Source organism: Camellia sinensis, chromosome 2 (assembly GCF_055761805.1).
Source record: "Camellia sinensis isolate YWXY chromosome 2, ASM5576180v1, whole genome shotgun sequence".
Classification (NCBI taxonomy): domain Eukaryota; kingdom Viridiplantae; phylum Streptophyta; class Magnoliopsida; order Ericales; family Theaceae; genus Camellia; species Camellia sinensis.
Genome location: NC_138962.1, coordinates 67888871 through 67912201, shown reverse-complemented (window position 1 = coordinate 67912201; position 23331 = coordinate 67888871). Strand labels below are relative to the sequence as shown.

At 33.6% G+C, this 23331-nt stretch overlaps 1 protein-coding gene and 1 long non-coding RNA gene across 2 annotated transcripts; both read left to right on the top strand.

Moving 5' to 3' along the window:
• The first annotated feature begins 15337 nt into the window (after positions 1-15337).
• Positions 15338-20594, top strand: LOC145814081 (protein FAR1-RELATED SEQUENCE 5-like). The gene is made up of 5 exons (XM_082910609.1): positions 15338-15451; positions 17930-20044; positions 20155-20223; positions 20341-20412; positions 20508-20594. The coding sequence occupies exons 1-5, from the start codon at positions 15338-15340 to the stop codon at positions 20592-20594; spliced, it is 2457 nt and encodes an 818-aa protein (XP_082766735.1).
• Positions 20595-20678: 84 nt separating this feature from the next.
• On the top strand, positions 20679-21425 carry LOC145819589 (uncharacterized). The gene is made up of 4 exons (XR_014360339.1): positions 20679-20746; positions 20859-20930; positions 21032-21100; positions 21196-21425. It is a non-coding gene; the product is annotated as an uncharacterized LOC145819589 (long non-coding RNA).
• The last annotated feature ends 1906 nt before the right edge of the window (positions 21426-23331 follow it).

The window sequence follows — 23331 nt, the reverse complement described above, 5'->3', positions numbered from 1 at the left end:
TATTGTTTTTTCTTCTATCATTACATAAAACTGATTTATGTCACTATGATTATCTTGATTTTCTTCTCTATCTATATTACTAAATTCATCATCTTCGGATTTTTTTAGTGCTACATATGTATATTGAGTAAATCTTATTGCATAACTTCCATCTGCTTTTTGATATAATAAATTATCTTGAAGGGCTAACCTCTTTTGTCCTAAGAAATCTCCTAAATTCTAATCTAATACTGCATTATCTTTAGAACTATATTTTTTAACTGGCAGTGCCTTTATCCCTTTTGCGCCTAACATTTTAACTATTTGATCATTTGTAAGTCTATAATGGGTATTGCTTTCTGAGACTGCTAAGCCTAAAAACCCTATGCAAACTAATATATTCTTTTCTTCCCTTTTTCATTTTATATCCTCTACTCTTTATTCCTATTTTTTTCTTTTTATGAAAGGTCAAGGTTGGTAAAAGGAAATCTGGTGTAAAATAAACTATTCCTCCTTTCTGATTCATGTCTAATTCGTAGCTGCCTAAGATACTCTGTCCTACATCATTAAACCTATCATCATAGAGACATACAAAAACTTTAGCTCCTAATTTTCTCTCGTTAAAGCCTTAACTCCTTTCACAACTAATCCTAAGTAGGTCATTTTGAGATGTTCATTTACAGCATATTTATAACTTTCTATATTTATTAAATTTAGCTTTATTTTTTTCATCTTCTTGAGTTACACTAATTATTTGTTCACCATAGTGTTTAAATAAATATTATTTTTTATGAATTTTTCCTAACTTATATACATACTTAGTTGAAATTAACTCTAGTTTTTCTTTTTAAAATTTTTCTATTTGCTGTTCTACATCTATAAATTCTTCTACTTTAACATTTTTATCTTCATTACGCTTTTTACTGCTACTTCCTTTTACTAACTGTTTAAACAATTTTATTTTCTATAAGTTGTACAAACAGGTTTCTTTGGTAATTTAAGCTTTTCAAAATATTTAGATATATCTTCGTTGTTTATTCGAGACTGGGCTTTACTTGCTTGTCCTTTTACTCATTTTCCTTTTTGAAGTACCAATCTTTCTAACGAAGCTAAACGATTTTCTAAACTGTGTAGTTGTTCTGATAATTCCTCAAATTTTTCACACAATCGGATAAGAAATAAAATTTCTTTATTATTTTGTCTTAAAAATATTTTATTTGACTGATTTATTCATTGATAGTTGCTAATTCCCTCTGGGTTATTATGAAAGTCTTCTGCTTGTTTTAAAATGACTTGGTAATCTCTATTAGCTTTTTTATCACTACTCATAAAGTAAGATCTTATAGTTGTTCTAAAATTTCTAATTTTTGTTTTAAAATATTTTGAATTTGGTTGATCTATTCTATTTGTCTGGCTATTTGATTTATCTGATTATGAATTTTATCAATTAGTTGCTTAATTTCTAACTCTATTTGCTTCGAACTACTAATATTTATAACTGAAATTAAAGTTTCTATTTCTAACTTAGTGGAAAATTTTTCTAAATTTCAATCTATTTGTTTTTGTAGAATTGAGCTACGCTAATCTTGGATATAATCTCTTTATTTTATTTTATTTTATTTATCTTGATCCTTAATTATACTGCGAGTATTACGAAGATGGTTTATAGACAAAGTAGAAAGATTATTGATTTTATCTACTGCATTTTTAATATTTTTTGCAAAATTAATCTGATGATCTATAATACTATTTAGCTGATAATTATGTTCGCTATGGAGTTGATGAGTAAAAGTTCCTTTAAAATTACAACGAAATTTAATTTTTTTCTATATTAAGGCAATGGTTATATTTACTGAGTTTTAAATCTAAGTATTCTACTCTTTTCACACACAATTAAATCCTACTTTAAAATTATTGAAAGCTACTATAATATGAAACTTATAACTAAATTGTCCAATAATAAAAACTATTTTATTTCTATAAGCAAAATGCATAAACTACTTAAACTGTCCTAAAACTGAACACTACTCTAATACCAATTTTGGATTGGGATTAGTGGTTTACCACTATTTTGAAGGTGGGCTGAGAATTATCTGGTTAATTCTACAGTTATGCTAATATTAAATCCTTAAGCTGCCGTATTAGTTGCTGTAAAGCTTTTTATTCTATTGTTAACTGTCTATTTATTTGTGTGACTTTCAAACTATAGTGTACTAGAGAGCTACCAAAGGCTAATGATAACAGAAATTAATATTTTTACTTTTGATCTTCTAATTATTGTATATGCTCAGTACTAGATCTGATTTTAATTCTACGTTCATCAAGCATAAAATTTTGATTTTTAAAACTATTATATTGAAAATATTTCCTTGATATTTCTACTCAGGTTGTTCTTCTTGTATTCTAAAATTCTTTCTCCTAGTTGGCAAAACTACTTTTAAGTGATGTTTGCTTTCAATACATGTACTCCCACCTTGAAGCTAAGCCTCGTTTAACATAGTATATTTTTATTTTTTATTTCTTACCTTTCCTTTTCTACCTACAATTTACCCTCAATGCCTAACCATGGCTCACACGGGTTCTTCAGCTAAGGTCACTCAATAATGAAATAGAAAACAATAAATACTATGAAGGTTTAAAGCATGTAATATTAATGAGCTAGCAAGCGTTTCATAAACTTAGTTTTCCCAAAAGAAAATAAATTTTAGAACAGAAGAGTTAAGAGTTACCCTTTTGAAATATCTAAAGAAAAAGAGAGACTACTCACACTTCATATTAATATACACCATACTTAATAAGATTATATTACAGACTTTGAGATACTGGAAAACCTTGAAAGACTTGAACACTTGGAAATTTTTAGAGAAAGACTTAAAGAAGTTGGAGAATTTTTGCAACGAATAGTGGAGAGAATTTACATTGCTTCATCCGTTGGCATGAATGCCAATTTATACAATATAATTGATGGATACAAACAAAAACCAAAGACTTAGGGCTTGTTTGGTTTGTTTTTGGGAGAGTTGTTTTTGAAAAAAAAAAATTGGAGAGACAGTTTAGAAATTTTTTTTGTTTATTTGGTTGTATATTTTGAAAGTAGTTTTGGAGTTTGGGAGTTTGGGATGATTTGATATTTTGTTATAATTGAGTAGCTGTGTGTGAGAGAAAAAATGATTGAGAAGGAGAGAGGATAGAGAAAAAGTGATTGATTGATGTGTAAGAAAAAGAAAGTGATTTTGGAAATTTTTTGAGAAAAACCACGAACCAAACAAAATTTTGAAAAAAAAATTCAAAAACAACTCTCCTAAAAACAAACCAAACAAACCCTTAAACTTAATGCCTACCTTAAAGTTACGGCCAAACTTTGCACAAAAGTCTAAAGGCCTAGTCAGGCCTAGTCAAGCCTAGTCATAGGCTTTACATTATTTCTAGAAGGTAATAAATACAAGGACTACAATTATATACATATCTTTGAGAAACTCCTTATTTTAATAGAGATTACTCTAGACACCGACTATAGAAAGAATCAATAAAGAGTTAGGATAAAGATGTCAGGTACTGCTTTGGGCCCTATCGCACATCATTCAATCCTCTCTGTCTTGATTCTTGATTTAAAAATTTGACACTACAATACACGTGTAAGGATTCTCATAGCCTTTCTTTAATGGAGTAGGGTAAGGGTCATCTACTCTATTAAAGTAATGAATGAAGGAGAAGCCTTACTTCTAACAGACGCAAATAATTACAGACACAAATAATTACAATAGCTGTTGTTGGTTTTTGGCGTGAATTTTTCTTCTTGTTGAAGTGAGGCCTTATCTTTTACAGATTGGCTATTTGTCTTTTTCCTCTGATCATCTTGAAGCCAATTATTGATGTGGACATGTGGATGCTTGGCTGATGGAGACAGTCTTCAAAGCTAATCTTTTGTAGATATAAAAATTTAAAGAGTCAAAATGTCTAATATTTAAAGCCAAAAACCTAAGGCTAACGGTCCAAAATAGTAAATGAAATATGGACTTTTTGACTACTACAATTAAATGCTTCCTATATTTCTAAAAGAGCTTAATTTATAGAGTACACGGGGTTTTTTTTTTTTTAAGAGTTTTATTTAATTTAAACAAATTTTGGAATATATTAAATTAGTTAGTTTTATTTGAATTACATAGATTCAATGTTTGCTAGGAAATTGACAAGAAAATGAAGAATTGGAGCTAAGATCAAGTTTATGAAGTTAAATTAGAAATTAATTTTTTTGGGTTTAATTTGAAAAGTTATTGTTAAATTAAGCTCCATAAATTACATGCAATAAAGATTTATTGAAGATTGATCATGGCTCATAATTATTTTCATGTTTTGATGAAATTTTGCATGAGTTTTGAACATGAAATTGGGTTTTAAAAGCTTAATTTATGTTTTAGAATTTATGAGTTTGAAAATGGGTTTGATAGGAAGAAAATGAATTAAATCTAAAATTAGACAAATTAAGAAATAAATTATAATTTGAATTTGACAATTAAGAATTAATTTGATCTTAATTTTAATTTCATATATTTAGATATTTTTCTAAGAGCCTTATAGCTTGAATTTCATATTTTGTAAGAAAAGGAAGAAAAGTTTTGAATCATTATATTCATGAAGTTATAACTTTAATCTTGGCAAATTAAGGAGGGTTTTGCATTAAGATTTGGGAATTAGTTATGTGTTCATATTTATTAATGACATTACATGTTTAAATATGCATGAATCTAAGTTTTGAAATGAAATTTGGAAGCTAAATCCTCAGTTTTGGAACTAAGAAAATTTACAGACCGCTCGAGCAACCAATTGGTGGCTCGAGCAAACATTTTGAGCATCCAGTATTTTTACAGACAGTACAGTCCGCTCGAGCGACCAAGTGGTGGCTCGAGCAGCCAGGCTATTTTCAACATGTTTTGAAAAATCACACTTTATATATATTTTCATCTCATCTCCTCCCAAAGCATTCTAGACATGATTTATTATAGCGACCCTGGTTTTGACCCGTCTTTTGTGGTGTTCCGGACTCATGTTCGTATGGTTTGGATGATGGTTCATGTCTTACTTCCCTTGTCTTCCCCTTAATGTTGGTTATTGGGTTGTAGTTGTGTGTTTGGAATAGGTTGGTTGCTTGTTTTTTCAAGCCTTTATTGCCCAGAATTTGGCTCTTTCGCTCGAGCAGGCATTCTTGCGCTCGAGCAGGCTTTTGAAATTTTGCTCTACGCTCGAGCAGACATTCAGGCGCTCGAGCGGGGACTGTGTCTGCAAAAATACTAGGAGTGCGTGTTTCACGCTCGAGCGCAGGGTTCCACGCTCGAGCGGCAGTCTGTGTCTTATGCTCGAGCGGAGCTTTCTACGCTCGAGCGGACCGCGTTATAACAGATTGTGAAAGTGACATTCAGATCATTTTTTTCTGCTTTCTCTCTCTCTCTAAAAGTCTCCAAAATCCAGATCTAGAGCCTCTCTCTCTCTCTCGAAACCATCTTCTCTCTTTGATTTCTCTAAATCCATTGGGATTTTGGCCATAGTTCCTTTGTCAAAGTTATGTAACTTCTCGAGGGCTTCGTTGTGTGCGGTGGAGATTTAGTTTCATTGTCGTTGATTTTGGGGGTTTCAACTCTTTTCTTTTTTTACACTTGAGGTAGGGAATTTCTACACTCTAATATGGTTTTTAGCTTAGTTATTTGCTATTGTGTATAAATGATGAGATATGGCTGTGGTTTGGACAAATTTAGGAATTGGGTGTGAATGAAAAGAGGGGTTTTGATGAATATGAGGTAAATGAGTATGAGGCTTGAATATAAGATCATGTTGTGCCAAAATAGTTGATTTTGGTGTTTGGGTTGATATTTGGAAAGAGGGAGATTTTGCCCTAATTTTGATTAAGTTATTATTTTGTATAAATAATTGGGATTACATTGAAAATGTGAAATTGGGAGGTTGTAGTTATAAATGGTGATATTGGATATGAAATATCTCACTTATGGAAGTTTTGAATAAACTATTTATTTTGAGATTGAACATCACTTAGAAATAATTATATTGGGCTATCGGTGGAGGATAGTTATGATTGTTGTAGAAATTGTATGAGGATTAGGCGATTTAATGTTAATTCATTGTTGGTGTCATTGAATATGACCGTGTTATAAATACATTGTATATGTAAGTTTATTGGGAGGAGAAATGGGATGTACTCCATATATGACTATGTTTATAAATACATTGTATATGTATGTTTATTGGGAGGAGAAAGGTGATGCACTCCATATGTGATTATGTTTATAAATACATTGCATATGTATATTTGTTTGTTTGGGAGATTAGACTTACCACTGCTCTAGTATTGATTATACTGGAGTGGGGTTTGGGTTATTCAATATATTGTGATACTTCATGGGAAGGTTTAGGTTGTGTATTGATGCAAGAGCGTAAAGTGGTAGCCTATGGCTCATGGCAATTGAAAACACATGAGAGGAATTACCCTACTCATGACCTAGAGTTAGCAGCAGTGATATTTGCCTTGAAGATTTGGAGGCACTATCTATATGGTGAGAAATTTGAAGTGTTTTCTGATCACAAGAGTTTGAAATATTTGTTTACATAGAAAGATTTGAATTTGAGGCAGAGGAGGTGGATGGAATTCATAGATGATTATGATTTTGAGTTACATTATCATCCTGGGAAAGCCAATGTTGTGGCCGATGCCTTGAGTAGAAAGCCAGTTAGCAGTGTAGCTTCTATCACCATTCGAGAATGAGAAATGTTGGGTACTTTTAATGAGTTTGACTTACAAATGGGCGAGTCTGTTGAGTCTGCGGCTTTGTTTTCAGTAGTTGCACAACCTACACTTGTGAATCGAGTGTTGGAAGCGCAAAAGGGTGATCTTGAGGGGGAATCATTCTGAGATAAGATTTCCAATAGGAAAGTAGAAAGAGGTTTGACTGTGTATTTCGACCTAAGTGTGACATACCGTGACTGCTTGTTTGTACCGGAGTCTAGCCGAGAGGAAGTACTCCGAGAGTTTCACTATTCGCGTCTTGCGGTGCATCCAGGAGGCATAAAGATGTATCATGATCTTAGTCGCTAGTTTTGGTAGAAATGTATGAAAAATGATGCAGCTGTGTTTGTATCAAAGTGCCTTACTTGTCAACAAGTGAAGGCTGAGCATCAGAGGCTAGCGGGTTTGTTGCAACCCTTGCCTATAGCTGAGTGGAAGTGGGAGCATGTTACGATGAACTTCGTTGTGGGTCTTTCGAGAACTCAACGGGGTAATAATGCCATTTGGGTGGTAGTTGATCGTTTGACTAAATCGGAGCATTTTATTCCCATGCGGGTAAGTGACTCGGTAGATTATCTTGCCGACTTGTACATTAGGGACATAGTGAGGTTGCACAGGGTCCCTGTGACGATTATTTCGGATAGAGATCCGCATTTCACTGCTCGGTTGTGGCAGAGTTTGCAAAGTGCCTTGGGCACTAAATTGACTTTTAGTACTGCATATCATCCTCAAATTGATGGGCAGTCCGAGCGTACCATTCAGATCCTTGAGGATATGCTTAGAGGCTGTGTCCTTGATTTTAAGGGTTCATGGGAGAGGCATTTTCCCCTAGTGGAATTTGCCTATAACAATAGTTTCCAATCAAGTATTGGCATGGCACCGTTTGAGGCCTTGAATGGTCGACCGTGTAGATCCCCTGTGTGTTGGGCCAATGTGGGTGATGCACCTTTGTTAGGTCCAGAGTTGGTTCGAGAAACAACGGAGAAAATGGCACTTATTCGTAAGAGGCTTACGGCTCAGAGTCGCTAGAAAAGTTACGCCGACCGTTGGAGGAGACCTTTGTCTTTTGAGGTGGGAGATCATGTCTTTTTGAAGATATCATCTAGACGGGGTTTGGTGAGGTTTGGGAAGAGTAGGAAGTTATTCCCTCGGTTTATTGGTTCTTTTGAGATCCTTGAGCGAATTGGGGAGGTTGCTTACCGTTTGGCGTTACCGCCACAAATTTTCGGCTTCATGACGTGTTTCATATTTGTATGCTTCGGAAATATGAGCCGGATCCATCGCACGTGTTGGATTGGACCGACTTAGAGGTAGATGAGGATGCCTCGTATAAGGAGAGACTGGCAAGAGTCTTGGATAGACAGGATCAAGTTTTGCGAGGCAAGACAATTCCCTTGGTAAAAGTATTATGGAAACATCACGGAGTCGAGGAAGCGACTTAGGAACGTGAATTAAAAGTCCGAGAGAAATATCCGGATTTGTTTGTTGATGCATGAGCATGTATTGAGAATTTATTGTATTAATGAAAAGTCTAAGCATTGTATATGTTTTAACTTATGAAAACATTGTATATGTTATGGTTGTTTGGGAAGAACATGGATTCAATATAAACATTGCTTATGTTTTGAGTATATGGAATATTGATGATATTGTATCATTTTTGGAAGCATTGTATATGCTATGTACGATTTTTGAAAATTTAGACCTTGGTTAAACATTGTAAATGTTTCGGGAAAATTGAAATTTTCATTTTACTTTGCGACTTGTGAATCGTGTCGGTGTGAATAGATGACTGGAGAATGGGTCATAGTGTTGAACTTGTGGGAATAACATGGTTGTGAATAGTTCAATTATGGTTTAGAGCCCGATTTGTAATTTTGGGGATGAAATTCTTTAAGGGGGAGAGGTTATAGAGACCCTGGTTTTGACCTGTCTCTTGTGGTGTTCCGAACTCGGGTTCGTATGGTTTGGATGATGGTTCATGTCTTGCTTCCCTTGTCTTCCCCCTAATGTTGGTTATTGGATTGTAGTTGTGTGTTTGGAATAGGTTGGTTGCTTGTTTTTCTAAGCCTTTGTTTCCCAGAATTTGTCTCTTTCGCTCGAGCGGGCATTCTTGCACTCGAGCGGGCTTTTGAAATTTCTCTCTATGCTCGAGCGGGGATTGTGTCTGCAAAAATACTAGAGTGTGTATTTCACGCTTGAGCGGGAGTCTTTGTCTTACGCTCAAGCGGAGCTTTCTACGCTCGAGCGGACCGCGTTATAACAGATTGTGAAAGTGACATTTTAGATCATTTTTTTCTGCTTTCTCTCTCTCTCTAAAAGTCTCCAAAATCCAGCTCTAGAGCCTCTCTCTCTCTCTAGCAACCATCTTCTCTCTTTAATTTCTCTAAATCCATTAGGATTTTGGCCATAGTTCCTTCGTCAAAGTTGTGTAACTTCTCGAGGGCTTCATTGTGTGCAGTGGAGATTTAGTTTCATCGTCGTCGATTTTGGGGGTTTTAACTCTTTTCTTTTTCTACACTTGAGGCAGGGAATTTCTACACTCTAATATGGTTTTTAGCTTAGTAATTTGCTATTGTGTATAGATGATGAGATATGGCTGTGGTTTGGACAAATCTAAGAATTGGGTGTGAATGAAAATAGGGGTTTTGATGAATATGAGGTAAATGAGTATGAGGCTTGAATATAAGATCATGTTGTGCCAAAATAGTTGATTTTGGTAGTTGGGTTGATATTTGGAAAGAGGGAGATTTTGCCTAATTTTGATTAAGTTATTATTTTGTATAAATAATTAGGATTACATTGAAAATGTAAAATTGGGAGGTTCTGGTTATAAATGGTGATATTGGATATAAAATATCTCACCTATGGAAGTTTTGAATAAACTATTTATTTTGAGATTGAACATCACTTAGAAATAATTGTATTGGGCTATCGGTGGAGGATAGTTATGATTGTTGTAGAAATTGTATGAGAATTAGGCGATTTAATGCTAATTCATTGTTGGTGTCATTGAATATGACCATGTTATAAATATATTGTATATGTATGTTTATTGGGAGGAGAAAGGGGATACACTCCATATGTGATTATGTTTATAAATACATTGCATATGTATATTTGTTTGTTTAGAAGAAGAAAGGGGATAGACTCCATTTAAAACAAGTTGGCCGGAGTGTCCTGGGTGAAAGACCCGAAATTTTATATATAAATTGGTGTCGGTTCCTTCGTACAAAATATCCGTAAAATAGCAAGATTTGAAGTGTTTATGTGTATTTTGCATAGTTGGAAAACCATTGAGTTGTAGTCTCACTTTGGTTGTTGAAGGATAATGAATTTAACTCATGAATTGAGTAATATATGTGAACTTGAAATGAATTGAATGAAAATGGAAATGAGGTTTGGTCTTAGTGGCATATGAATATGCAGGCCTCATAAATGTTTTAGTATCGGTATTATGTATGCACGTGGTATTTATACTTTTGCTAAACTTCATATATTGTGTTAGATTATCTCTGCTGGACTGTTGGCTCACCCTATACGGGAATATCATTTTCAGGTGCAGGTGAGGTATTTCCTCCAAGGCAATAAGGTGGATGGACTTTCGGGAAACAAGAGCTTCTTATTTATGCTTTATGTGTGTATGTTTGTTATTTTTAAAGCCAAGGGCTTAAGTTATAATGAGCGAGACTCAATTTGTGTAACCAAGTAATGACTTGGAAAGATGTAAGCCTATATGGCATTTAACTAGTTGTTAAACAGTGAACTCTGATATATGAAAGTATGTTGTTTCTCATAATTATTCCGCATATGAGCTATCTTTATTGTATTATTTTTGGGGCGTTACATTTATGACTCAATGAAGATTAATAAGCTACCAATTAACATAAATTGGTTGATTAAAGAATAAGGCATTAACTTAGTAGTAATTGATTAAGAAGCTAAGTAAGAAATTAGTTTATTCCGAAAAGAATGATTTATTAATGAAAGAATATGTGAAATAAGAATCCGATTCATTTAACTAAAGAAAGAATAAGCGTAGTAAACCTTCGGATTATTTAGACAAAAGACAAGAGAAGTCAAGTTTGATCAATGAAGTAATATTGTGTTTCAATGTGTATATGTTATGTGTTTGTGTGATCTGCCTGATCTGCTTCTGCAGCTATCTGTGAGTAAAAGTTATGTTCACGTTTAAGTATTTTCCTATATGATATGACAAGAAATGAACTACTTTCTAAAAAGCTATGTTTTGTATCAATGAATGATTGTCTATATATTGAAAAGTATTCGTGGCATGCCTAGCACACGGCCTTTGCTCGGGGGTAACAATACCGTGGTCTATGAACACAAGGCCCTTGCCCGGGAGTAATAATACCATGGCCTCATGGCCCTTACCCGGGGGTAATACTATTGTGGTCTCACGGCCTTCGCCCAGGAGTAACAATACCGTGGCTTAAGTATGTTATATGCTCTCGGTACCAGAGGTTCCTTTATGAAACTGGTCAAGTATGACCCTTAATGCTCTGTATCTGATCTGTTAGCGTTAATGGGTGTACCACGTATGATCATCTGTGAAATTGAATAAGTACATGCTTCTAAACTCTAAATAAGAATATGAATATGACTCTGTATCTATTACGAACACGAGCATGACAATGTTTCTGATTTGATAAGGGATTTGAAATCTGATTTCTGATTTCTGAATCTGTTATGGACGTCATTCATCAAAATCTTTACTCTGTTATTATTCACTGAGCTCTAACTCACTGTATTATTTATGTATGTAGGTGATAAGGCGGGTGAACAAGCCTAGAGTTTTTGAATGGATTATGTTTTTGTCAGCTAACCTATGTGCCTCTCGTGGAGGTTCCGGATGTGCCAAGTGGTCAAAGCTATGTGAATAAAGTTTAAGTTTTTGTTTAATTTGTATTTAGGGCTAAGTCCCTTTTTGTCTAGTCTATATATTTGATGATGTGTATATATATGTATATAAAGTTTTAAATTTTTTCTGTCCCATATATGTCTGCATAACTCAATGAACGTTGCTTATTTGTATTTTGCTTTCGCTAGCCCCTATATTATATTAATCTGTCTCAGATGTCGTCGGTAATTTCAGGATTATTGGCCGGTACGATATTAAACCTATAGGGGCAAGTTTGGGTCGTAACAAGACACGTGTCATGCAGTTAGTAATTTCACTTTAGGATACCATTTTTCTGATTTTGTTTTTAGAGTAAACTTCCCTTTATCCATGTGGTTTGGATCATATTTAGTTTACCCCTAATATTTGAAAATAATCACATAATTTTCATGTAGTTTGTGAGCTAAAATGCACTGTTATATGCTCATTTTCAAAATTCAAGAAGGTAAATCGCACACAAAATAAAATACAGGGTTAAAGTGCACTTTGCCTTTCATATAAATGTCAAAAATATAAGGGTATTTTAGTCTTTTTATTAAATCGCTAACAGTCCTAACAGTGCATTTCAGTTCACAAACTATAAGAAAGTGTATGATCATTTTCAAACGTTAGAAGGTGAACCACATATGATCCAAATCAAAAGGGGTAAAGCGAATTTTGCCTTTGTATTTATTTATTTTTTTTCTCTTTACTTGTACATTTAATGGAATCCACTCTTATTTAACATACATCATAAATCTTTTTTAGATAGGAACATACGTCATAAATCTGAAACATGTATCAATATTTTTAGGTAAAATTCTTGACTGTGTAGTATGAAAAAAATCTATGAACCAAGGAAAAAAAAAAAAAAAACACCAGAAAATATTCAAAAATCTCAAACTTGTGGTGTATGTTTAAAGTTGGGGAACAGTTTGCCCATTAAGCTCATCACGAATCTTATGTCGATGATTCAAACTATTTACTTTTTAGATTATAATGTGTAGATCATTTATGTAAAAAATTAAATCATTCTGATAATCGTAACCACGTTAGTTCATCACATTTGTTTTCTAAAAAATAGATAATTTAGTTTACAAATAATATTTGTCATTCAATTTTTGTAAATAAATGTCATAAACTAAAATGACTACGATTATAAAATCAACTTAATTTTTTTTTATAAATAATCTAAATGTTATGGTAAAAAAAAATAAACAATTCAAATTATTAAAGTGAGACCTGTGATAAGTCTCAAAAACCCAAACCAACATATAAGGGTTTTGGAGATAAAATATTTTAGTCTCTAAAAGTGAAAATTTTGTTGCAAAAGACATTTAGGAATCAATTTCTATCGTCACGAGGATAGTCGCTAAAAAGTCGTCCCAAAAAGTCAAAAACAAGACTTTTAGTGACAAAATTTTGAAAATGTCACTAATAAATAGACTTTAGGGACAAAATAATTTGGTTTCAAAATGGTTTATTTTTTGAGACAAAAAATTTGGTCTCAAAAGGATAATGATTCATCACTAATGTTCCATTTTCGTTGCTAAAAATATAATAGCGATACTTTTTGTAACAAAAATATTTGGTGCCAAAAAAATAATTTTACCCCTAAATTTTGATTTTTAAAATCTTAATTTTTTATATTGATAGAAGCTTCCGCCACCTTAAAATTGTTATTGTGAGGCCACGCCATCCATGATTCTTGGCCTTTGATTCCAAGTTGTTGACTATAGTCTGATGCTATTTTATGGGTTACTAGGGCAATTGGCCTAAACTGAGAAACTTCTTCCAGGTGTTGGGTTATACTAGTTCTGTAGAAACCAGATTTGAAGAAATCAGATAACTTAAGGAATACATCTCAGTAACATTAATAACACAAACTAAACACAACACAGAAAACACACCAATAAATAAAATTTTACGAGAATTGTTGGCAGAGTAAAATTTTAAGAAGTCATGTCTGTAAATATATATTTTCTTGTGCTAATCCTGTGTTTTAGTTTTATGTGCTTATTGAATAACATCGTCACCAATACCATATATCAAAAACTCGTTAAACATCCCTCTCCCATAACTGTGTTTCTACTTCGAACTTCCAAAAGCTATTTGGGATGGGATAAAATATCTCATTTTAGGTTAAAATAACCAATAAAACGAAACATTTTATCACATCACTCTCTTTGTTTTTTTTTTTGTACATCTTTAGTAAAAAATCAAATAGTCAATTAAAATAGTCTATTCTCCAACGGCGTTGCTTTGAGTTCTCGAATCTGTATCTTACCATTTCCAAAATTTTCTACGCTCCATTACCAAAAACTTCTACTGCACAATCTCCATATCTTTTGTTTAATCTCCAACTTCGAACCACTAGCAGCTTTTTTCCAATAATTTGATACAGTTTTTTCAACTCGCATCATCTAACCAGAAAGCTCATGTTTGTAATTTTGCTTTTTCGTTTTCAAACAAACACTTTTTGTGCTGTTATTTGTTTACCTGTTCTTACTTTTATATAAATTGAGGGTTAGTTTGGTATGTAGTTTTTTTAGTTAATTTTTTAGTTTTTACGAAAAAATTTAAAATAAATAAATGAAGAGAATTAATCTTTTCGTAGTGACTTCTTAACTTTGAATATTTTAGGTTGTTGTCAAAACAATCCTGAAAGTAGGGGGAAAAAAAAAATTCAAATTTACATGTATTTGTGTAAGATTAAAACTATTTTTTTCTTAATAAGACTGAAGTTATTTCTTCAAGCATTTCATCAAATTTTGGCCTGGTTTAGCAATTCGTGAAAAAGGCAAAAAGTGAAAAAATTATTTAAAAAATTAAAAAATTATCACTGTTCACAAAAAAAAAATACGAAAAAAAAAAAATTTAACCATAAAAAATACAACTCAACTGGTCATAAAAATGAAGTGATGTAACCATTTAAATGATGGCTGTCCGTGTGCTGTACTGGTCTTAAAAATTATTGCCTCCTTCGCGGGTAAATATTTAGATTGTGTTGTTCGGCTTGTGGGGGTCACCACGGGTCACATTTTGATAATATGAATAGTTCAATATGTAGAACTCGTTGAGTACTATATGCCTGTAAAAAATCACATTTATCGAAAATCGCTAACTATATAATCAAATTAATTTTGTATAAAAAAAGGATGGTGTTATAGTTAATTGGTGAACAAAAACTAATCCGATCAATGTGATTTCGATATCCGATTAATATAATTTTTTATAAGCATACAATACTCGACTAGTTTTACATATTCAACGGTTCAGATTATCAAAATGAGACTCGTGGTGGCCCCACGATCTGAACAACACAGTCCAAATAGTTACCCGTAAATGAGGCAATCATTTCCTTATTTTTTTCCCTGTAAAGAAAACGCGCCTTACAGGAGTCCGGATCTTCTGCCATACATTCCTGCCATATATTCCTGCCATACATACAAAACGACGTCGTTTTGTATTAGTTTTTTTTTTTTTTTTTTCAAAATGTTTCTTTTCCCCCCTTTTCTCTTTTCTGCATCATCTCTTTCCACCATCGATCTAAGGCAATGAACCCTAGCACACTGAGAGAGAGGCATCGCGAGAGGCAGGGGAGGAACTGAGAGAGTGACGGAGAAACGAACGCGAACTGAGAGAGGAACTGAGAGACGAAAGAGATGGCGGAGATGGCGGAGCACCGCGATGTTGAAGGAGCAACGCAAAGGATTGCGGGCGACGGTGAGTCCGGCGGCGATCCGATGGCGGGAAGGCGACATTGCGGCGACAACGAGGTCTATTTCATCATCTTGCTGTTATATATCATCTTGCAGTTATATATATATATATATATATGTATGTATATTTATGTGATTTTTGGGTTAGATTTGTTAGATTTGAAATGGGTTTGAACACATTTGGAGTAACTGTGTAACTGTGTAATAATATTTAAACTGTGAATGAATCTATAAAATTAGCACAGAGAAGGTAAAAAACCCGTCTAATTTTGCTTTCATTCTATAGTCATATCGAATTTGTAAAGGACTAAAAATGTCCTAGTTTACATCACTAAGGAGCAATGCTAGTTTAAGCGTCGGCTTTTTCACATGATCGCAATTATCTTTTTTGACTGATTTGCGCACAATGGTTAAACTCTCTCCCAAGGCTGCCTCCACAAAAAAACTTCTGGAAGGCTTGTTGGAGGTGTAAATTTACATACTCTGATTTCCATACCTGTAACCAGATACTATATGGTGGTATGTAAATTTAAATTATTTGAAGTTTACTACACAGTTGTGATGGAATGTAGCCCGCATTATTAGTTGAAACATGATGGAAAAATGTAAATGGTGCATAATTCATTACACCAAATGTTTTATCTCACTGTGTTGTCAACTGATTTGTGGACCATGTGGTATATTATTTTTTTGTAGTTTGTCTTCTGAATACAGATTGGTTTAAATAGTGGAAGCAATAAGTTTTCCCCCCAAGCTTCCATTTGAATATAGCAGTTGCATTTTCCACAGCTCATGAGAGAGCTCAATGGGGAAGAAGATTCTGAATACAGATTGGTTTAAACCAGTTTGTATCATAAGAAGGAAAAAGCTAAAAAGAATAGAAACTCAGTTCAATGATAGAAAGTATGTAAGAAGAATAGAAGGGAAAAAGCTAAAACCAGTTTGTATTTAAAAAGCATTGTTTTAACATGGGAAATAGAAAGAGAGACAGAGTAAGCTAAAACAATTTCAAAGGTAAAAAAAAACTGAAGGTGGTCCGAAGTTTCAATTTCAATTTCAGAGAGCAAGCATTCAAACTGAGCATTCAAACTCAAGGTGAGGAAAATAAAGTAAGGAGAGGAGGGTGTCTTACCTGGAGAGGAGAAGAGAGCTTTCTCAGAGTTTTCTTCCTTTCACAGCTTTCTTCGAAGCTTTCTTCAAAGCTTTGTTCCAGTTCAAAGCTTTGTTCCTAGCCTTCTGTATTGATAGGAATACAAATGATGCCTTACCTGGTAAAATGCAGTGGGTTGGTGAGAGTTGATAGGAATACAAATTTGGACCATTGGATTTTAGCCATGGACAAATCTAAACCATTGAAACTCTTTTTCAATCTCAACCATTGCGTTTAAATTAGATAAATCTGAACCATTAAAGATAGTTTGTGAGAGAGACATTTTCAAAAATAAATCTGAGCCATTGCTTTTAAATCTAAACAGATCTGAACCATTGATTTGAAAGACATTTTCAAATTAAGCCTTCCATTGTTATATATATATATATATGTATAATCTGTATTTGTTTTGGTTCAATCTATATATATATATATATGTATAATCTGTATCTGTATATATATATATATGTATAATCTGTATCTGTTTTGGATCAATCTATATATATATATGTATAATCTGTATCTGTTATGTTGCTGTTATAGTTTGATATATATATATATATATATATGTATATATGTATATTAGAATGAGAAATATAATCCTGATCTTCAATCCTTTTTTAACTTTTTCTTTCCCTTCTTTTCATTTATATTTGAGTGAAAATTTGATTACATGAATCCGTACTCTTTTTAAAAAAAAATTATCAAATTCGAGTAATAATATTGAGTGTTAGACAGAATTGGTTGAGGATTAGACGTGCTATTAATCGTGGCTAGTCATTGTTTGTTGATTTTAATGGAGTGAATTAGTTGTGGCAGTATGTGATTCTTAATTATTGATGGAGAAATATAACTGTTAATTAGGTGTGGAAAATCGTTGCTTGTTGAGTACCCGTGTGTGGATTAGAATTTAGCAACTAGTTGTTGGTTGTTCCTCATAGAACAAATCAAATGACATACAGACTAGATGATTAAAAAAGCTTCACTTCTTTATTACTAGCAATGTTTTTTCATGCAGCACATAATAGAAATAGTTAGTGATAGATTTGGACAAGTTTATAATGATCTGGGTTTTGCACATAATAGCAATATTTATTGTTTCTTTAGCAATGGCTTGGTGGGAGCAATAGCTTGGTGGGAGCAATGTTGTAGAGCAATATTTATTGTTTCTGTAAAATAGATTTTTTCATATGCAATTTTATGTTCTACATATATAGTTAATCGCATGGATCTATTTTCAGATTCATAAATTTAGTTGTGGATTCATATAATTATATGGTTTATATATATGAATTGTAGGTAAATGTGATTTATATATATGAATGTGGTTTATATATATGAACCTGCAATTAATTATAAATGTGGTTTATATATATGAATTGTAGGTAATGGAAGAAAATAATATTGTTGATGATTGTGGTTGGAAGTCGAAAGTGGGAATGCCATTTGACTCTGAACAAGCCGCATATGACTTTTACAATACGTATGGGGGAAAGGTGGGCTTTAGTATTAGGAAGGCATATGCAAACAAGCACAGACAGACGAAGGAGATAACATCACGCACGTTTGTATGTTACAAAGAGGGAAGTCGGGGTATTGACAAACGAGATCCACTTGTCAAAAATCCAAGACAAGAGGTAAGATGTGGTTGTGGTGCCAGATTTAGTATCAAGTTAGATAGAATATCAGGAAAATATATTGCTTGTGATTTTGTTGAACATCATAATCATGATCTTGTGCCTGAAGATTGCATTCATATGTTGCCATCCCAAAGAAAAATTTCTACCACCCAAGTAATTGAAGTAGAATTAGCTTCACAATCTGGAATTCCTCTTAGGTCTGCTTATGAACTATTTGGTAGGGAATCTGGTGGAAGAGCATCACTTGGTTTCACCAAATTGGACCAAAAAAATTACCTAAGATCGAAGAGACAAAAAGATTTGGAATATGGGGAAGCGGGTAGTGTCTTGCATTACTTTCGTAAGAAAACTGTGGAAAATCCATCTTTTTTTTTTTATGCAGTCCAATTAGATTGTGATGAGCAGATAAGTAATATATTTTGGGCTGATGCTCAAATGATCATTGACTATGCTCAGTTCGGTGATGTTGTGACATTTGACACTACTTACAAACTAAATAATGAGCATAGACCTTTTGGATCATTTGTTGGATTTAATCATCATCGAGAAACAGTTATATTCGGTGCAGCGTTGATGTATGATGAGACTGCTGAATCTTTTACATGGTTGTTTCAAATTTTTTTGAAAGCAATGTCAAACAAAGCTTCGAAAACTATTTTCACAGATCAAGATGCTGCGATGGCTAAGGCCATTCCAATTGTCATGCCCGATACAAACCATCGTCTTTGTACGTGGCATTTGATGCAAAATGCTGTCAAGCATGTAAGTTCTGTTTTCGATGATGTAGGGGTGAAGGGTGTGTTTTCAAAATTTATGCATGACATTGATGATGAAGAAGAATTCCGAATACAGTGGGACCAAATGCTTGATAAGTATGATGCATTCGACAATCATTGGTTGGAGCAGACTTTTCGCGTGAAGGAGAAATGGGGATGGCCATATATTATGAATTCTTGGGCAGCTGGAATGAGTACTACTCAACTTAGTGAATCCTTTAATGCATTTCTGAAGGATTATCTGAATTGTGACCATAATTTGATGGAGTTCTTCAAGCATTTTGAGAGGGTGCTTTATGAGAAGAGGTATAAGGAATTGGAAGCGGAGTATAATTTGTCCCAAAAATTGCCGAGGGTTTCAATTCCAACTGTGATGTTAAAGCAAGTGGCAGAGATTTACACGAAAACTATTTTTGAGGAATTCCAAAATGAGTATGTGCAGTCCATTGAAGCATCCATTATAGGCACTACTAATGATGGTGAGAGCACCAAATTCACAATAAGAACAATGGTAGATGGGAAAAAAGATAAGATTGTGACAATGGATAGAGGGGGTTGTTTGAGTTGTAGTTGTAAGAAGTTTGAAGTGAAGGGCATATTATGTCGACATTGTCTCAAGGTGCTTAGAGATATATTCAATGCAACGGAACTTCCTCCACAGTATATACTGAAACGATGGACTAAAAAAGCAAGGGCTGAACGAGTGAAAGATAGACATGGGTATGAAGTGAAGGCTGATGTCAAATTACATCAAAGTGACCGATATCGGTCATTAATGACCATGTTTAGAGCAATAGCGAGTAGAGCCGCTGAAAGTGAAGAAACTTATCAATTGTTAGTTTCAAAAGGTGAAGAACTGAGTGTAATGGTTGAAGACAAATTAAGTCTCCACATTTGTGGTCAAGTGGAGGTAACTGATTTGAGAAATTTGCCAAGCAATGCATGCCCACAGAGTGATGAAGTAGATTGTCCAATCCAAGCGAAGGGACTGAAGAAAATAGAGTCAACTAGTAAGGGAAGAAGGAGGATCAAAGGCGGGATGGAAAAAGCTATTGCAAAGAAGAAAAGGATGCAATCTATTCAGGTTTGGACATGACAAATTGCATACGATTAAAATACAGTAGATTAGTAAACTAAAACATTGATTTTATTTAGTAATGGCCCACTTTCATTAAGGTTTTTCGTTGTGTGTAGGGTGGCGCTGATTATACTCCCGAATGTGAATCTCAGCCTCATTTCCGCATGGGTAATAATTCTATTCAGGTAATATTTAATAGTAATGTGGTCTTTATATGGTTAGTTTGATGAGTTCATTTCATTAAGTTCATTCATTATATGGTTAATTGTTGTTATGTGTAATTGGATTGCTTCGCAATGTAGTCGGGTGGCACTGTTTACACTTCCCAAGGTGAATCACAACCTCATTTCGTCATGGGTGGTAATTCTATTCAGGTATTTAATGGTTAGTTTGATGAGTTCATTTCATTAAGTTCGTTCGTTATATGGTTAATTGTTGTTATGTGTAATTGGATTGCTTCGCAATGTAGTCGGGTGGCACTGTTTACACTTCCCAAGGTGAATCACAACCTCATTTCGTCATGGGTGGTAATTCTATTCAGGTATTTAATGGTTAGTTTGATGAGTTCATTTCATTAAGTTCGTTCATTATATGGTTAATTGTTGTTATGTGTAATTGGATTGCTTCGCAATGTAGTCGGGTGGCACTGTTTACACTTCCCAAGGTGAATCACAACCTCATTTCGTCATGGGTGGTAATTCTATTCAGGTATTTAATGGGTGAATCATGGGTGGTAATTTCATTCATGAGTGAATCACAACCTCATTACTGCTTGGCATTTAATTATTTTTATCTGTAATTGGTTTGTCTGGCAATGCAGTCGGGTGATGCTATTTATACTTGCCAAGGTCAATCACAATCGTGTTTCGTCATGGGTGGTAATTCTACTCAGGTAATAGTTTTTTGTGTGCAAGTTTTTAAGAAAATGTTAAATAATGACCATGTTTTTTATTCAAATATTTTGTTTACATAGTTTCTATTGGTTGTATTTAGGATCATGGTCTCCGTGTCAATTTTTCTCAATCACAACCTCGTTTTGTCATGGGTATTAATTATAATAAGGTAATATTAATGTTCACTGATGTTTCTTTTGTTTTTAAAATTTTTTGGTTATTAATCTTTTTTTTGTTTGTTTTTCGTCATGGGTATTAATTTAGGATCATCGTCATGATATGTACATTTCTCCATCTCAACCTCGACCTCAAGTTCTTATGGGTGGTACAAGTGGTCCTCCTCTTACGTATGGTACATATGATGTGAGTTATAATTAGTGACATAGTTTACATTTAAAATGTAGTATACATTGTAATCGAAGTTGAATACATGGTTTGGTGCATTGCAGGAAAATAACACGGCTCAGTCAATGCCTTCTGTGTATCCCACTCACAGATCTTTTCAGGGGTTGCTTCGAGGTACAAGTGTTGAAAACTTTGCAGTCTATCTGTCGCAATCGTCATATACTCCTGCTGACAGCTATGTAGATTGACATCCCTGAGAAGTTTATTTTATCTTCATTTGTTTTGGACAGATGTATTTTGTGTTGGACAGATTTATAATGATGTGGATAGATTTTGATAGTTTAATGTTGTGGACAAATGTTGAATGATATGGACATCCGATGGATAGTTTGCTTTTATTTAGGACAGATTTGGTTGTGCTATTTTGTGTTGCACAGGTTTATAATGTTGTGGACAAATGTTGAATGATATGGACATCCGATGAATAGTTTGCTTTTATTTAGGACAGATTTGGTTGTGCTATTTTGTGTTGCACAGGTTTATAATGTTGTGGACAAATGTTGAATGATATGGACATCCGATGGATAGTTTGCTTTTATTTTGGATAGATTTGGACTGATTTTTTGGTTTTGGACTGATTTGGACAGGTTTTTAATGATCTGGGTTTTGGATTGTTTGATTTTGGACTATTTTTTGGTTTTGGACTGTTTTTTTTGGTTTTGGACAGATTTGGAGTGGTTTATAATGTTCTGGTTTTTCGACAGATTTGGACAGGTTTATAATGAGCTGCATAGATATTTTTGTTTTGGACTGATTTTTTGGTTTTGGACAGTTTTTTTTGGTTTTGGACAGATTTGGACTGGTTTATAATGATCTGGGTTTTGGACAGATTTGGACAAGCTTATAATGATCTACACAGATTTTTGGGTTTTGGACTGATTTTGGACAGTTTTGGTTGTCATATTTTGTGTTGCACAGGTTTATAATGTTGTGGACAGATTTTGGAATGATCTGGACAGATTTGGACAGTTTTTTTTTTTTGTTTTGGACAGTTTTTTTTTTTTTTTGTTTTGGACAGATTTGCTTTTGGACAGTGTTATTTTGTGTTGTCTGCACAGATGTGGATTCTGGACAGATTTGGATACATGTATACTGTGTTGGACAGATTCGGTTATGTTGTGGACATATTTGGTGAAGAACAAGTATGACCTGACCAATAATAAGAATATAAATTAATAAAATCTGTCCACAACATTATAAAATAATGAGAGCTGTCCACAACATTATAAAATAATGAGAGCTGTCCACAACATTATAAAATAATGAAGTCGTCAAGCATAGGTAATTTCAGGTAACGTCATTGACAGAAACAAAATACAAGCGCATCACATTCGTCAAACGTAGGTAATTCCATTAAGCTTTACATATCAACATTCATAGTTTAAGGTCTACAACATTCATAGTTTAAGGTCTACAACATTCAAAACCCAAGTACATCCACAAAAAAAAAAAAAAAAAAATACAAAATACCAAAAAAATAACTAAAAGGTTACATTCACTTCAGTAGTGCTATTAGCATGGTAAAACCAATCAAGACTATGGCTGTGAATATAAACAGTTTCATAGCTTCTTGGTTTGCTTTGGCTGTGAACATAAACAGTTTCATAGCTTCTTGGTTTGCTTCAACTCGTTCCAATTTATTTATAATTTGATTGAGTTTGTCAACATCATAATCATAGCCTCTCTCATCTTCATTCTGCATATGACTAGCTTTACTTTTCCTTTGGAAATCTGATGCATTCCCAGTCGAAGCCGGTCCCCACCCAAAGAACTCGCACATCCTATTTGGACACTTGAAATACAGCCTCCCTGGATTTTTCTCTGATTCTGATATGAACACTGCAGCTTTTTTTCCACAATTGCATCTCTGATTTTGCAAATATCCAGCATCAATGTTTGAACCCATTGACATTGACATGATCCTAGTAAGAGCATTTTCCACAATTACAATCAGTCCATTAAGACAACATTCAAACAAAGCTGTCAAATAAAGCA

What these genes read in the sequence shown, in the direction of transcription:
- LOC145814081 (XM_082910609.1), top strand. Translation starts at nt 15,338, where the DNA reads ATGGCGGAGATGGCGGAGCACCGCGATGTTGAAGGAGCAACGCAAAGG. An exon ending in GACATTGCGGCGACAACGAG is followed by an intron (nt 15,452 to 17,929) that starts GTCTATTTCATC and finishes TATGAATTGTAG; the next exon opens with GTAATGGAAGAAAATAATAT. An exon ending in TGGGTGGTAATTCTATTCAG is followed by an intron (nt 20,413 to 20,507) that starts GTATTTAATGGT and finishes TTCGCAATGTAG; the next exon opens with TCGGGTGGCACTGTTTACAC.